This window comes from Amphibalanus amphitrite, unplaced genomic scaffold (assembly GCF_019059575.1).
Source record: "Amphibalanus amphitrite isolate SeventyFive unplaced genomic scaffold, NRLGWU_Aamphi_draft 000968F_arrow, whole genome shotgun sequence".
NCBI lineage: Eukaryota > Metazoa > Arthropoda > Thecostraca > Balanomorpha > Balanidae > Amphibalanus > Amphibalanus amphitrite.
Genome location: NW_024882462.1, coordinates 193545 through 209187, shown reverse-complemented (window position 1 = coordinate 209187; position 15643 = coordinate 193545). Strand labels below are relative to the sequence as shown.

The window sequence follows — 15643 nt, the reverse complement described above, 5'->3', positions numbered from 1 at the left end:
CCAACGTTAGCTGGGTTTGTGGGTCAATAGGTCGCAACACATGCTCCACCAGCTGTGAACATTTACCGCTTCACTGATTCTAGGGGACTGTCGTGTTCCTTCAGTAGCTCTTCGTTTCTAAAGCATCTTTGTGTTTAGTTGAACAGCTCTTAAGAGGTCCGTTTCTCCTCTGTCCACTGTCTGACTATGTCTTGTTCAGTGACTGCTAAGACTGGGCAATTCCCTTTCCTCTCACACCCCTCTATGGACGCGCTGAGTAAAGGCCCGGAACGGGGAGAGATGTGCTTTCCATAAGGGGCGCTACTTTCGCGGCCGGCTGGCCACCGGTCGAGTCGGTGGTCCGTGTCGGGTCGCTCTGCTCCCGTGAAGTGACCAGCATCTGGCGAGGCCTGGTTAACAGGAGAGTTTCTGATAGCCAGTGTCTGTGTCCGGGTTAATGGGTCTGATGTGTCGGAATCAGTCCACGGCAGATGCTGCTGGTGATGGTACAGACTGCCGGTCCGCCGCGCGGCCCCGGTCCCCGGTCCCCAGTGGCTCCCGTTAGTCTGCTGTGTGACCGTGAAAACTGCAGCCACCGTGAAGAGCCACCGTGCAGTGTCCTGCCACCCCCTCTCCCCCTCACTGACCGCCCCCTCCCCTCTGATCCCCAGGGCATCGAGCGCGCCATTCGCGACGAGTACGAGGCGTGCAACAACGAGGAATACAAGGCGGCTCGCCGGCGCTGGTTCTACCTACAGAACAAGCTGCAGTACGTCAAGGCACTGGTGCGGCGATGGCAGGCAGAACGGTAGTGGGCCGCGCGCGCGCACGAGCACCCCTCGCTCTGTGCCGCCGCCAACGCTGTGTGTACATAGACAGATGCAGCTTTATCGAAATAGCCCGGTTGAACGGCGCTGCGGGCGCGCCAGGCCGCGGGCGCGGCGCGGCGGCCGGCGCTCGGGTGGCCGGCCGCGCCGCCGGCGTCCCGCGGCCGGCCGCCGTATTTATATCGGAGGATGATGCCACACCACTGAAGATCTTAGCGGCCGATCTGCGCAGGCCGGGCCAGCGGCCACCGCACGCGGCCGGCCGCGCCGCGCCGCGAGTTCCTAGGCGCGCCCGGCCGGACGCACCGACCCGACGACCCGCACCGACTGACCGCGCCGTGACGCGCGCGACGGACGCGACGCCCGCTCAGGGCCGACGGACGAGTGACGGTGGGCAGACCGTCGACTGGACGCTGAGACGCTTCTGACGGGCGGCGGCGGGCCGCGCGCCGCCGCGCCGCCCCCCGTCTCCCTGTCCGTCTGTATGTGTGTCTGTGTCCGTGTGTGTGAGGTGTGCGGAGCGGGTGTGTCCGGGGCCGCGCCTCCCTCCCGTCTGATCGTCCGAGCTTTCACCTGTTGTCGCACGGCCGGGCCAAATCAAAACCGGGCGCTGGCGGCGGCGGGCGGCGGAGGGCTGCAGCCCCCGCCCCCACCCCCGCCGCCGCCCGGGCCTGCCGCTCGGGACTCCGCCAACGCGGGCTGTTTGCGTAGCCTCTTACGGGTGTTACTTGTGTATGGTTTGCTCAATGGCCGGGCCGACGGGTCCGGTGGCCGGGAGGCGGGCCGCCGCTCGGCACCGATCCCTGTCCAGTGCCTAGTCTGTCTAGTCTGGTGGCCGGCCCGCAGTCTGTCCCAGTCGGGTGCCAGACCGGTGGAGCGGGACCGGCTGTCCCCCGGGAGTGACCGTCCCGAGTCCGCGCGGCCCCTCTGACCGACCGGGGCTGCCCTGGGTGTCCGGGGACGGGACGGGATGGGAGAGAGAGTGGCGGAGCGGGTAGAGGGCCCCCGGGTGATTGAGCGGGCGGCGGGCTGCCGGCGCCTACTGGTTGTGACCCATCCGATTCCTCTATGTGACGACCTAAATATGATATCTGCCTGTTGTTTTTATATCAATAAACATGCATACTCGTTTGTGTTGTTTGGGCGGTGATGGGGCCGCTGTGTCTGTCAGTGTTTGTGTGTCTGTGCGTGTGCCGCCCATCCCGTCCCCTCCCCTCCCGTCCCTTATCGTCCCCCGAGCCCCGTCCCCCTCATGTCCCGTGCTTCCGCGGTGGAGGAATCTCCTCTTCAGGTCGTCTCGGCGGCCGACCTTTCAACGAAAAGTACAAAATCCTGGCGCCGCTCCGCCCGCATGACGCCTTTCTCAGCTGGCCTGCACTGACTGACGCGCGCGCTGACCTCGAACGTGACGTGGACGTGGACGTGGACGAGACGTGGACAGGACGTGACGGACGTGATGCAGAGCTCCGGGCCGGGCGAGGGCTCGCGGCCGCGCGGCCGCCGCCCCCATTGTGATACCCCTAACGACCTTCCGCCGGATACAGACCAGAAGCGCTCGCCACTCGTCCCTGTAGATATGTCTTATGCTCTGTCCGCGCCGTCGTCGTCGCGTCTTCACGTCTATCCGGTGGCCAAATGGAAAAGCCAATGTGAGTGACACACAGGAGGGTAGAGTAATTTATCGGAGCAGTGGCGACCGGTACGTGGCGGCGCCGTATCTCACAAAACATGATAAAAACAGTCGTGTCTGTCGGTCTCCTGAGGCGTCCGTTCGGGAATTGCGGTGACCTGTTTGTGTGCGTGTGTGTGTGCGCGTGTGCGCGGGGAATTCCAGTGCGCCGGCGCGCCGGCCGGGCGGCCGCCGTCGGCGCGCGAGCGCCACTCTTCCCGTCCCCCGTTCAGTGCCATGACGTGTGTGAGGTGCGTGCGGCGGGCCGCGCCCGAGCCGAGAACGGCCGGCGGGCCGCCAGCAGAGGGAGGAGCGCGAGAGAGCGCGAGAGCTGGATGGAGCAGCGCTGCCGAGTCGCAGCCACTTGAATTGTCTTTCTGCGGACCGCTAGTCCGCCCGTCTCAATGCGGCCCGATTCCGGCACAACCAAATCTCTGAGCGTCCATTGTTGATACCGCTCCGTATTCGTTGGAGAGTCTGTGGGATTGGCTGCCCTCTGCCCAGCGGCGGGCGCTGGTAACCGAAGTTGATTTTCTCGTTGAGAGATGGCGCTGCACTCAGTTTTGCCTGGCGGCTGCCCGGCTGGCCGCTCCCCCACGGCGAGCAGGGATGACACGGCGTCGGAGGTATCCCGCGTGTGATGCAAACATTCGACAAAATAAAACTGTATTGCATGCAACCGGCTTTGGGGGATGAACCGGGCGCTATCGCTGTAATGTGCGAATGATGGGATGGTTGGCAAGTAAGAGCTGTCGTTTTTTCTAAGAGCGCGCTGAAGTGATAGGCATGCTAGATGGTGGTCCAAGGTCTTAGTTCTTCAGTCGATCACCACCGTTCGCAATTCAGTGCGGCTTCTATACACTATGCACTATGCAGTCACATATTGCACTGGGTTGTCACTACCTTGTCTCCAGCTGCTGAAAATGAGTCCTAAATGTAGCTGCTTGAGTGCTGAGGCTGACGCTGTCAACTACCTGGACGATAGGCCCAGAGGCCAGAGGCCAGATCGTCGAGTTGATATAAGATACCAAGCTGTGATAATCATGACCGGTAAGGCTCTGGTTTTCCCCATGAGCTTTCCAACTCATTGAAACTTGAAAGCCACTGGGGATTTTGTCGTTCAACTGCAGAGCACCAGTGCACTTTTTCTGGCTTCGATCCTCTCCCATCTCGATATCCTTTGACTCCAGGCCGTCGATAAAGACACGTCATTAGTAGATGCGATTTATAAGCATTTCTACCCATTCAACAGTTCGAACGCACGACTCGAAAAATAACATCGAACCGGTACACAGTAAGTATGGCACAATGTCTTGACAGCGAGGGCTAGCATCCGACCGGTCAGCGCCCTGCCCTGCGCACCAGCCCTGGCCAGGCCATCACAATACACACAACCGGCGCGACACAACACGGTACTCCTCTCAACAACAGCGTCCCCCGACCTCTCAGCTGGCGCCCATTCGAAGCGCCGCCGTTGGCTGGAAGACCTACACTGGCGAAGCGGCAGGAATAAAGCGGATGAGCGCCGCCTGGCGGAGAGACGGTGCTGCCACCACGCGGTCCGCGAGCCAACTATCCTGTATGTACACAAACACTGAAAAGCTCGCACGACGTGCGGCCCCTCGGCGGGATACACATTAATGAGACTGAGGAGGCGGCCCGCGCGGTTCGGACACCGCGTCATAACATAAATAAGGTAATAATAGTCCATTGGTATCACGAGAGCGGGCCAGGCCGCCGACAAGAGAGGTCCTCGGCCGCAGAGGACCAGCTGCCCTAGTCACGCACTTTCACACGCTCCCACACGAGTCCGCGGCTCACGGCTGCCACGCTGTCGTTCCCACCGGGAAGAGGGCCGACGCCGACCCGCCCGCCACTGCCGAGCGTCAGCCGCCGCCGTGCGCCAACAGCGGCGTCAGCAGCGGCGCCACGAGCGGCGCCAGCGCCGGCGGCGGCGGGCCGGCTGAGATCAGGCAGGCCGCGCCCGAGAGGGGCGCCGCGCCGTCGGCTAGTTCCCCGTCCGGCCGACAGGTGGCAGCCGCGTCTCAACCGACGTCCAAACACGTGCGGCAACAGTCGCTGCGGATGTCCTGCATTGAGCAGAGCGACAGCCGCCGGGCGCGCGAGCAGAAGTTCTTGCGGTCTCGACAGCCACTCCCTGCCAACAGAACGGGTGTCAGTGGTGATCGAAGGGTCGGCTCGGTCACCGGACACGAACAGGTCAACAGCTAAATCGGTCAAAGCGGCTCAACTGCTTGGAGGTGCGCAGTAAGAAGTGATGCCATTGCGAAATGGTCGACGCCAAACTAACTACATACGACAAAACGAAGTTGTAAGAATGAATCACGTAGCTACTTCATATCAAACAAATGTGCCCGACCAGCCTCAAAGTAGCCAGTGCAGCGAATGTATCAGTTTTGCTCCTACTTTCATAAGAGCTCAGTGCTCACTCAGAAAGATGAACAAAACATTGAAAGACGTCTCATGTCCGGCACTACGAAATCCCCACGCTGACCATGCTGTATCCCTCACTCTTTTCGGCAAAAGATCCAAATAAAATCACGTACCATCATCGCGTTCATCATGCGCTATGCTGCCAGAAGGGTCCCTGGGAGACTCCTGCACTGGAAAAACAACACACGGCAAACATTCAGCGGGTGCCAGGCGGGCTCGGCGGCAGCGGGCGGGAGGACAACAGGCGTGCGGAGTAGCTCAGGGTACACCCACATCGCCAGACACGTAGCCAGAACTCTACCGGAGAGCGAGGAGGAAAACAAATTTCGAGAGACGAGACTACTGAGTTCGTAGCATAATTTTCTTAAAGCGTTACATCAACGTTCATACAAAAGTCTTAATGATTTTCAAGTATTGCGCTTTACACAATCAACCCAACCCCAATGAGGTCAGAACGGTGCAAGCCAACATTTTAGTGTTCGGGGGCGGGGCTATCCTGGCTACGTCCCTAGCACTCACATGAATGAGTGGCTACAGATGACGCCGAGGGTTAAAGGCGAGAGCGTCAGGAGGGCAGAGAGAGCGCCGAGGCGACGGGAGGGCGAGGCAGAGTGAGCTACTGTGAGACAGAGGTGAGCGTGCCCAGTGAGAGGGTGAGACGACCGGTGCAGGGTGTCATGCCACACGAGCTAACAAGTAACAACACACGAATTCTGGTGCTTGTTGAGTGTTGGCTCCGAGGACAAAACAGACTGCACACCCGGTCCAAACGCTGGATAATGACAAGACAAATGCAGACAACCCCGACAGAAAATTAGGCACAATACGTGGAACACCAACGAACAACCCTGTTCACCACGGCCCAACACATGTGCAGAGGACAAAACTACACACATCGAACCCAACCAAGCACACCACACAGAAATTTACCCACCAACCCAATCACCTCCCTCCCCCGCACCACCTCCATACTCACACGGGGGGCAAGTAGGGCCGACACACGGCTTGTAGACCAGCGGTCGGGGCTGGTCGCGGCACGTGTTGCCCGCCGGTTTATTGGTGCCGGACCACACGCAGCGCAGAATGCGGGTCTGGTAACCGGCCGATCCGCAGCGCGCGGAACACTTGGACCACGGCTCGACGCGCCACACGCCGCGACACCGGTCGTTGTAGCACTCCTGGCGGCCGTCGGGCCGCTGGCGACGGTCGCACAGTCGCGGGTGGACCGTCGTACCGTTCGGGAGACGGCAGCTGATCTTCCGTCTCTGCATCGCTGTGGACGAGATGGAAAGGAGGAGGTGTGAGTTCGTATTTGGCGAAACAGTTAGCATATCGGAAGATGCAAGATCAAGTGACGATTCACTAGTGAGCTACTTATCCAATAAGTAATAAGCAATGCAAGCCACCGTCGCAGAAAGTTCGAAACAAACATAATTTTTGTGGCTGGGGAAGGCCAGGGACTGAACAATATGCTGGACGCGATTAATTACACTCCACTTCAATATGCTACCTATAGGCTATAAGAGCTCATTTTCTGCCCCAATCCTTCCCCCGCCCTGGTGTCCCCGGACAAGCCTCTCGCCACTCCCGAGTCACCTCTTTCCTCCCATCCCTCCCTCACCATAGTTCCACTGGACGCAGCGCGATCGGCGGCACGACCTCCACTCGCCGACATGCCAGCTGGGACAGGGCATCTGGCCGCATGGCCGCACCGAGCGCGGGCTGGGCAGACCTTTGTCCTCGCAGAGCGCGGCCGACACGGTACGAGTCGTGTTGTTCAGCTTGACCAGGCACTGGGTGGCCCGCAGCTCGTAGCCGCTACCGCCGCAGGTTCGAGAGCACGGAGACCAGTCGGTGATGAGCCACTCGAAACGCACCTCGGACGGGTCGCCTGACGGAGAGAGCATGGGGAGTCAGTTTGAGACCTCGAGACCTCAGAGATCTCAGAGAGGTTGAGGTCAGGTGAACTGGCGTGGCAAAGTGCCTCCTCCTTAGATGTCGGGGTTTTGACGTGATAAAATTTGATGCAGAGGTGCAATCTATCGATTCGAGTTAGATAGCAAATAAACTTAAGGTACTAGACATGTATCCCATAAATGAAATGAATAGACCTGAATATAACATCGTTTTATAGATATACAAGGTCAAGTGAACCACCTTTTCATTATACAACCGCTCCTTTTCATCGATCAACGACAGTCTCGCATCAGGCATCATAGCAGGTTATCTCTATCAGCAGCCCGAGCGCAGCCTCACCTTTACCGAGGACCTCGATCACCCCCTCGTCCAGGCCGTGCGAGGAATCTGTCGCCTCCCCGGTCCCACCCGTGCCCTCCGGTCCTTCCGCCATGGGCGCCGGGGCGGCGACCACAGCGCCATCTGTACTGTCCTGCTCCCGCACGGTGGCAGCACCGTCGCCTTCGGTGTCGGCGGGGGCGTCAGAGACTGTGTCGAAAGCGGCGGATGAGGAGGCCCCAGCGGTGGTGGTGGTGGTGCTTTGCGTGGTGCCAGGAGTGGTGCTCGTGGTGGTGGTCGATTTTCTGCTCCAGCGTGAGCGCTGTCGGCTCCTGCCGCTGCCCAGCACCAGACCCTGAAACAGCACAGTGCGAAAGTTAGTTGGCACAGCAGGCAGAGGTCGAATTATGACGCTAAGTGGTAGCTGCCGAGAGTTGTCACGATGTCACTGACGTATAGCAGTTTTGGAAGAAAGTCAGAGATGCAGCTATCAGTCAGTCAGGTCCCGGTGAATGAGTTCCAGACAAGTGCACAATGAGTACACACACTTCTTAGTCTGATTTCGGGCCTAGCACTCACTTCATATGCGCACCGAACGTTTTTGTTCGATTGAGTAGTTTCTGAGGTGATACGGATGAGATAACACATAGGTTCGATCGTAAAACGAGCAAGAAATCACCCACTTAACACGCAAAATAAAAGTTGCACAATGCAGAACACAATGAAGTCGACTTCGGAATCCATAAATCCATGCAACACCGATATAAAATGTGAACAAGTATAAAAGTAAATGAAAATATTGCATAATGCACATGCCTGAGCCTCTATTAAATGCTGGGATAGAATATATTTATATGAAACAACAGACGCATGAATGCCACCATTCCGTTTTTAGTACACCGACACCGTATAAAGGGAAGAAGAATAAGCAATATATCCAGATAGCAGATGAGCGTGATACGAACGTGATATCTAATGGATGAAAATACGTCGCTCCTTGGCGGTATGCTTTGCTTCCTATTACTTGATTGGGAAAAACTTGAATTCTACGAAAATTGCACCTTTCTGAATGCCCGTCTTGTAATCACACAGCCGAGGCGCTGGCTGGAGGCGGGGTCTGCAAACTAGTTGGGACTACAGCAATCGTGCGTGACCGGGGTGCTTAACACGCCTCCTTTATCGTCTTCTAGTGCTTTCCTCTGCCACTGGAGTCTGTTGGATCCTTGTGGCAAACGTAAGGGTGGGTGCTGGTTGTGAGAAGGGCAGGGTGCCGCATTGGGCAGGGCAGGGCAGGGCAGGGCAGGGCAGGGCAGGGCAGGGCAAGGCAGGGCAGGGTAGACAATCATGCTGGAAACCAGATCCGGTGACGATGACGCTCCAAACCGGGCCCATCCTCTGCCAGCCAGCTCCAGTGAAGCCAACTCACTCCAGCTCACAGGGAAGGGTAGGGACAGCTGGAACACACAAACTACCTCCAGCAAATCATTTCAGTCCGGTTCAGCAGCCAGGCCGAGCGGGTGCGATCAGGCCATTCGGGTGCGCGCGCGCCAGGCCAGGCCAGGGTACACAGACAGCGGGCTCGCCGGGCAGCCGACCCACCTGAAGACCCGAGACCAGCCGCTGAAAGTGCGGCTCGACCCGGCCGGCCGACGACCGGACCTGACCCGCCTTAAGCTCAAGGTCGCGGACGGCCGTCCCTTCACGCTGCACGGGGTATGGGGGATGGATGATGAGAGGTCCGAACAACCAGAGGAACCGAACACTGCTGTTTGGTTCAATGTGGCTGACGTCGCATGACAATTTTAGTAATTGAAATAAAACACGGCATCAGGACCAGAATTCAGTTCAGCTCAGTGAAACTAAAGGCGCGATCAAAGGTCATGGGAAAATAATGAACGTCACATCTAACGTAACTGTCATTGACGACTCAGTGAAACAACTGTCAATGAGCACAACATATTTGAATTATTCTAATTTTAAATGAACGGAGACATAATTTCAGTCAAAATACGCGAATGAATTGTCCTGAGATAGCGATTAGAGCGTTCATGGAGGCGAGAAGGAACCAACTTAAAATCATGCTCCACTGTTCAGCAGTCCCATAAACCGAGTCTGAGGCATGAAATAAGGGCGAGAAGAAGATATCTTACTGCGTATCATGCAGTCTCTACTAATACTCGAACTCATACGACTGATAAATACATCGTACGCGTTTTCAGGAGCCACTGTTCCGACTGTACACTTGCGTGATGCATCTTAGCTCAGCATTATGCCCTCACAATAACAGCCGCACCCGTGCCGCTCATATTAACCAAACGCAGCTGAAGTTACGACGGCACTGAAAGCGGCATGTCTGCAGCAGCTGTATCCAATAACAAAATGACAGCAGCAGCGGCGATCAAAGACAGCGCAGACTATGCAGTAAGTTGACTTTACTGGTCCTCCGCCATTCATTCAGCTATGCCTCTGAAATCGCCAGTAGCGAAGCGCCGCCGCTAGCCATTCTCCGCGGCTCATGACCTTTTCACCGACACCCCTAGCGGGCCCCATGCGACCCGGGTCGATTTAGTGACGTCACGCCTACCTTAGGCTGGTCGCTGTCCGAGGCCTGCTGGTCTGAGACGAACTTGACGCGCACGTCGTTCATAGAGTCGGGTGATTCGCCGCTCGGGAGTATCTGAGGGGGAGAAGTGACGTCACAACAAAGAACAAGATAGACTGCTGGGACTAACAATGAGACCACGACAAAATTATCATTGAAATGAAATAATTATTTTATTTGAAATGCACATGTCGATTTCAATAAATGACATCTTATGATACATGATATTACAGATAGAGACAAAATATCCCTGCAATGCATCGTATCGGTAGAGCTCGAGCAGGTATGTACGCATACTCGTTGGTAGTGGCCTGGCTCAAACTCCTACACCTGTCGAGCAGCTCATTCCCGCCGGCACCGTCCTACAGTGCGTCGCTCCCTGAGGCACCCACCTGTCCGGAGTGGCGCTGTCCTCCGTCCGACACCCGTTCACCCACGACAGCTATTCACCTATCCACCAGATAACCCGTTCACCCCTGCTGAGGTACTCACCGGCCCGGAGTGGTGCTGTCCCCCCTCGGACACCTGCTCAATGGTGTTGGACAGCTCCATCTCCGTTCTTCGATGAGTCGGGTACTGCGGCGCGGCGGCCGCTGCCTCGGCTGTGAAAGACAAAACCGCGAGGTCAGTGGTAGTTCTACGTTATCACCAGGCTCAAGTACAACTTAAAACGATCAGGCTTCTTTGATAGGAATATGTCCCCATTTTGCTGATGTTTATAGCATTCCTCACACTAAAATACAACTGCAGCTTATCTGTACGAGATAAAACTCGTACAAAGGCTCATATTTTCTAATTACAACATGCATCACAATTCTAAACTCATTTGGCTTTTAAACTCAATTTAGATTGTCAGCAGCGCCCACAAGCAAAACGAATTCGACGAGTCAATCCTCCCCCTGGACTCACTTCGCAACGAACTACGACTACTCACCGAGTTTCTGTTCGAGTTTGCGCTGTTTCTTCCGCCGCCTCTCCTCTCGGAGTTTTTTCTTCTTCTGTCTCCTGAGTCGCCTCTCTTTGACCCACTGTGGCTCGTCGAAAGGACTCGGTCGAATCGACAGGTTCAAAGAGGCGGTCACCCCTCCCGCTGATCGAAGAAGGGGATGGGGAGGGGCGGGTCAATGGAAGGCTGGAACAGCCCCGTGCATAGGTGCATACATGCCTTATATAATGTCGGTATATTAGGTCGTCTAATTCTACGGCCAATTTACTGCCAATTTAAAATGTGTGTGACAAATGGGTGGTGATGTGTCAAACAAGGTAGCGATAAGAATACGGCCATTTAGGCAATTACCGGCAGGTATGTGTCGAGCTCGTCGTATGCAGGATTAATGACACCGCAAACTGGCATGCTACGAGCCACGAAACATACTGGAGTAGTGCTAATGATGACCCTGAAGACGGCTCTACTGGCAAACGGACTGGTCCTTCCTCAGTCTAAGACGGAGGTTTAAGTTGTAATGGTATACATATACGCATACGTATACGACATACGTATACGTAATAAGCAAAACAAAGCAAATGGGCAATATCCATATAAACATTGATGCTATTTGGATTGATGACAAACTTCAGCATCAAGATCAACACATTGATATCAATTGTCCATTGCATGATATAAAACAAGTTTTGAAGCAAAGGAAGGTTCGAACACATTTGACCTCGTCATTAACTGATGTTAGGAGCTCACCGATGCAGGTGTACCGTCCAGCGTCATGATACTCGACGTGTCGAACTCTGACCTGACCGTTCGCCTTGAGGCGGTATTTACGGCCTCCCGTCATACGGTCACCGTCTTTGGTCCACACGATCTTTGACCTGGAGAGGAGGCGGCAGGCCACAAAAGGTCACTCAAGCGGAAATCAAATATACTGTTATACGGCTGCAAGGTATAGTGTTCGGTGGATCAATTAGGGTAGATGCTGGTATAATCATTCCGTACGACACATGGCAATATTCAGGCATTCCGTATAATATAACGCGATGAACGTCTGTAACGCACCGTTCTGGTTAGAGGTAAAGGGCAAATGTTGCTACAACAATACCGGCAGCAGCACAAAGAATATTACAGACGAAGCCGGGCTGTAGCTATGGAGCTGCTACGCGGCTACATTCACCCTATCAAAGCCTTCAAAAACGGATTCAGCGCCGTCCGCCGTATAGTCCGCACCACGACGACGACGACGATGACAATAAGTACATAGGGGCAGTCAGCCGAGCTATACGATATTAAATCCTTTTTGTCGGTGCGTAGCGCATTGACTACTTTGCCAAGTAGAACGTCTGGCATTCCTAGAGAAGTTCAGCTGCATTGCCCAGATCAAAGGGTTAAATGCAGCATGTGCGTGGCATGTCGATTAACAAAAGCTTCTATATTAAAATACAATAGCTGCGACCTGCTGCGATCTTACAGAGAGCTAAAAAATCGTATCCGCTATCGTTTATCTACGTCATTGGTACGCACATTATTTATGGTTGGTCCAGGTTTTGCAATTGCTTCTGATGTTTTATTGCCATGATTTTTTGCCCCATTAATTGAAGGTGTTCCGCCGCTACTGCTTTAGTACTAGTTGATGCCAATGGTTTTCATTCCGTTCCATTAAAAATGCAATACAAATTAACCCGCGCCCCGCTGGGGGGGGGGGGCAGAATCTGCCCCCTCCCGTTTTTCGCCAATAACTTCTAAACGCGTTACACCAGCGACGTCAAACTTTCAGTACCTTATCATACATCAATTTGACACATTCCCTGAGAATTTGAGCGAAATCCGTCGGAAAATTTTTGAGAAATTGACGTTTTAGTGACGTCATGTTCGCCATTTTCGCCTCAAAAACGGCAAAATTTCAAACGCCGCTAACATCTTCATTTGTAAAGGGATCAAGACGTAACAAAAAAGGTTATACGTGATTCTACTTTGTCTATCAAATGGCTACCTCGGTTTTTTGAAAATTTTGGATTTTGGCCCAAATTTTTTAAAAAAACTGACTTTTTTGGGAAAATAATTATTAAATCCAAAATCTTGAGTGTATCGAAAAAAACGGAATATATGTCAGAGAACTGCTCTATGTGCACCTGCATTCCAATTTTTAGAAGAATCGGATCAAAAATGTGGGAGTTATTCAAAATTTTATGACGTCACGACACACAAAAATTTTGAAAAAATGAATTTTTTGGAAGTTCTAGACCTCGTACGGAAACAAAAATAGCACCATTCGATTTGCCGTGAAAAACTGCATCAGATAAACACCTTTTTAGGCCTTAACAACCAACTTCAAAATTTGACCTCACTTGACCTGACCTTGACCTGACCTCGACCTGAAATTTATCCAGAAGTGGTCCAGATCAGTTATTGAGTGTGCCTATTGAATTCTATGAGTAAAATGACCCGTAAAACACTGTGTCGCACATGCCCTTTTCTATATTTTGTTTTTGGTGACCTGACCTGACCTGACCTGACCTTGACCTTGACCTTTGAATGACATTGTATGCAACGAATATTGTCTTGGTAGTCTAAGAACACGTTTTGGGCAATCAGCCTCATTCCATTCTTCGGCAACTACGGTGCAAGGCCGATACTGTAGAAACTTGCATTTTGTACCCTTGACCTGACCTTGACCTGAGCTCTGACCTACTTAAGCAAAAAAATTGGGCTCATAAGATCCGCCTTGTTGAGAGCTTTCGATTGCCGTTTTCCCCGTCTTTCTACGACCATCGGTTCGGAAGTTAGACAGGGGGGGGGGGCAGAATCTCCCCCCCCCCCCCCAGCAGGGCGCGTATGGCTGAATAGCCCAGCGGGGCGCGGGTTAACAAAGGAAAGCGCTAGATCGCGGTCCTGTCATCATGCGCCCACGCAGTGTTGATGTGAACTTCATTACGTCGCTGTGTAAACTGGATCCACATCTCGCTCAGTGAGATGCCCAGATGAAGTCGGCTTCAGCTATGAGAGGTTTGTTGTGATCTCTGGAAAGCCCACTCAGCGGCTCTAGGCTCCGCACCGAAAACAGCGCGGCGCGCAAACCACGCAAAAGTATCAGACAATGCATAATTATAAAAACCATTTATAGGTACGCAGCCTTTACAACAGGGTTATTGATAAGAAGATAATGCAAGGAAAACTTTCAAAAAACCATCGAAAAGGAAAATTGCCATCAAATGTTCATTGTTTACTGCAGGATATCACAAAAATAATGGCTTGCAAAATTTGAGCACACAGCTCATTTACCTATCCCCATGGATATCAATGAGCCATCATTCATGATCCACAAATCTCGACAAATCCCCTATTGAGGGCTGGCAATATAATTAAAATGGAAACCAGCTTCATTCCATCAACCACAGAGCATACGCTCAATCTCTTACAGCCCCGACAGTAGAGCTCTCGCCCCGCAATACCCCAGCCTTCACCACGACTAACCGACCTCTGTGTCCCGAGTCCCGACCAATGTCATTGCCAGTCACAGCACATCGCCCTCCCGCCGAAAACTGACGTGTCGTGCAGGCATCAGTGTCACGGAACGTCAATTAACGCTGGCTTCACGGGCCGCACGGCACAAGACTCATTTTTCACACCCACTCAAAGTGGAAACCGGCACGCCACGAGCGAGCGAACAAAGGACGGAGCGAGGACAACAGTGAAGGGCAGAAAGAAGCATGGAGTATATCTGACCTTGCATTTTTACACGTGAACTTGTTTGCTACTCACGGTGTCTATTCTATCTCCTATATTCACTCATTTTTAAAATAGAACATTGACATTCCAATGATTTCATGTATAGCAATATTATCAATAACTTAATGATTGCAAAATTTATTCCATAAGATTTTCATTGAAAAAAAGAGCTGTATCTTCTCATTTAGATCATCCCCTTGAACTAAAGTTTAACAGCACCGTCGTCCTACATTTCGAACTCATTAAATTCTGATTCGATCTCCACAAGTCCTCGGCAGTTTCGCCACTGCTGTCTCAGCCCTCGCTACTAACCCCGATAATCCTGCAATACCAATTCAGCGAGTGTCTCTGTCCACTCCGGGCGGCTCCGCGGACCTTCAAAGTAGAAAGGAGATCGGGCGGCTTTGGACGGCCAATCAGCTCGGTCTTCGTAGCACAGGGATCACGCAGAGAGAATGGAACAGAAGTGGCACCGACACGGTGGGAAACGGCGGCGATACGAGGGTCTAGCGCGGCTGTAAGAACGAGCTGCACAATGTACATGACTGAATACTAGGGTAACATAACCCTCGCCCGTAAACGGAGTTTTGCCACCTTCGCTCATGCAGGGGGGGGGGGGTGCGACCCCCCCTGGCGTTTGAAAACGGAGCGTCGTAGAGCTTAGCGGAAAAGACCAACGGATTGCTCTCAAAGAGATCTCGCGATTGGTGGTATATTTTTTGGTCCTAGGTCAACATTTGACCTACTTATGACCGGTCAAAGGTCAAATTTTCGGAAAAATCTAACTTTTTCAGATTTCCGCGCCGATTGCGGCAAAACGGTAAGAGATGTCAACTTGAAACCTTCACTATCGTGATCCTTGATCAATTCTCTATCGTTTGGTGTGTATTTCGATGTCATAACCCTAAAAATGATGCGTTGGGAGCATCGGAAGTCTGCAAGGTCATTTGTGCATTGGGTCACGTCAGGCGTGTGACGTCACTGACCTGACCCTGACCCAAAATGAACTACAAGAAACAACCGACGTTGCCTGAAATGGATAGCAAATTCGAATTCAGGGCATCAAAATACCCCGAAAAGGCATACAAGTGCAAGAAGTCATTACAGGTCAACCGAGGTCACTGACCTTACCTTGACCTTTAGTAACCTTCAAAATGTCAACGGACATTGTGCCAATGTCAAATCAGCCAGTTGTGATTCTAAAA

The 15643-nt window shown here is 53.4% G+C and overlaps 2 protein-coding genes across 4 annotated transcripts in view; one reads left to right on the top strand and one right to left on the bottom strand.

The window, feature by feature from the left end:
• Positions 1 to 3154, top strand: part of LOC122368694 (RNA polymerase II elongation factor ELL-like) — a 57164-nt gene extending 54010 nt beyond the window's left edge. Inside the window, exon 9 of the mRNA XM_043342887.1 lies at positions 651 to 3154. Within this exon, the coding sequence (XP_043198822.1) occupies positions 651 to 791 (141 nt within the window). The 3' untranslated portion in view covers positions 792 to 3154. The remainder of the gene's footprint in view (positions 1 to 650) is intronic.
• A 532-nt stretch (positions 3155 to 3686) lies between these two features.
• Positions 3687 to 15643, bottom strand: part of LOC122368692 (protein madd-4-like) — a 155569-nt gene continuing 143612 nt past the window's right edge. For 2 of the 3 annotated variants that reach the window (XM_043342885.1, XM_043342884.1), the window contains exons 17-25: positions 11460 to 11587; positions 10701 to 10856; positions 10259 to 10368; positions 9749 to 9841; positions 7186 to 7519; positions 6551 to 6820; positions 5906 to 6202; positions 5043 to 5099; positions 3687 to 4633 (exon numbers count right to left, since the gene is read on the bottom strand). In XM_043342885.1, the coding sequence (XP_043198820.1) occupies positions 4521 to 4633; positions 5043 to 5099; positions 5906 to 6202; positions 6551 to 6820; positions 7186 to 7519; positions 9749 to 9841; positions 10259 to 10368; positions 10701 to 10856; positions 11460 to 11587 (1558 nt within the window). In that variant the 3' untranslated portion in view covers positions 3687 to 4520. The remainder of the gene's footprint in view (positions 4634 to 5042; positions 5100 to 5905; positions 6203 to 6550; positions 6821 to 7185; positions 7520 to 9748; positions 9842 to 10258; positions 10369 to 10700; positions 10857 to 11459; positions 11588 to 15643) is intronic. The other variant, XR_006254279.1, reaches the window with a different exon arrangement.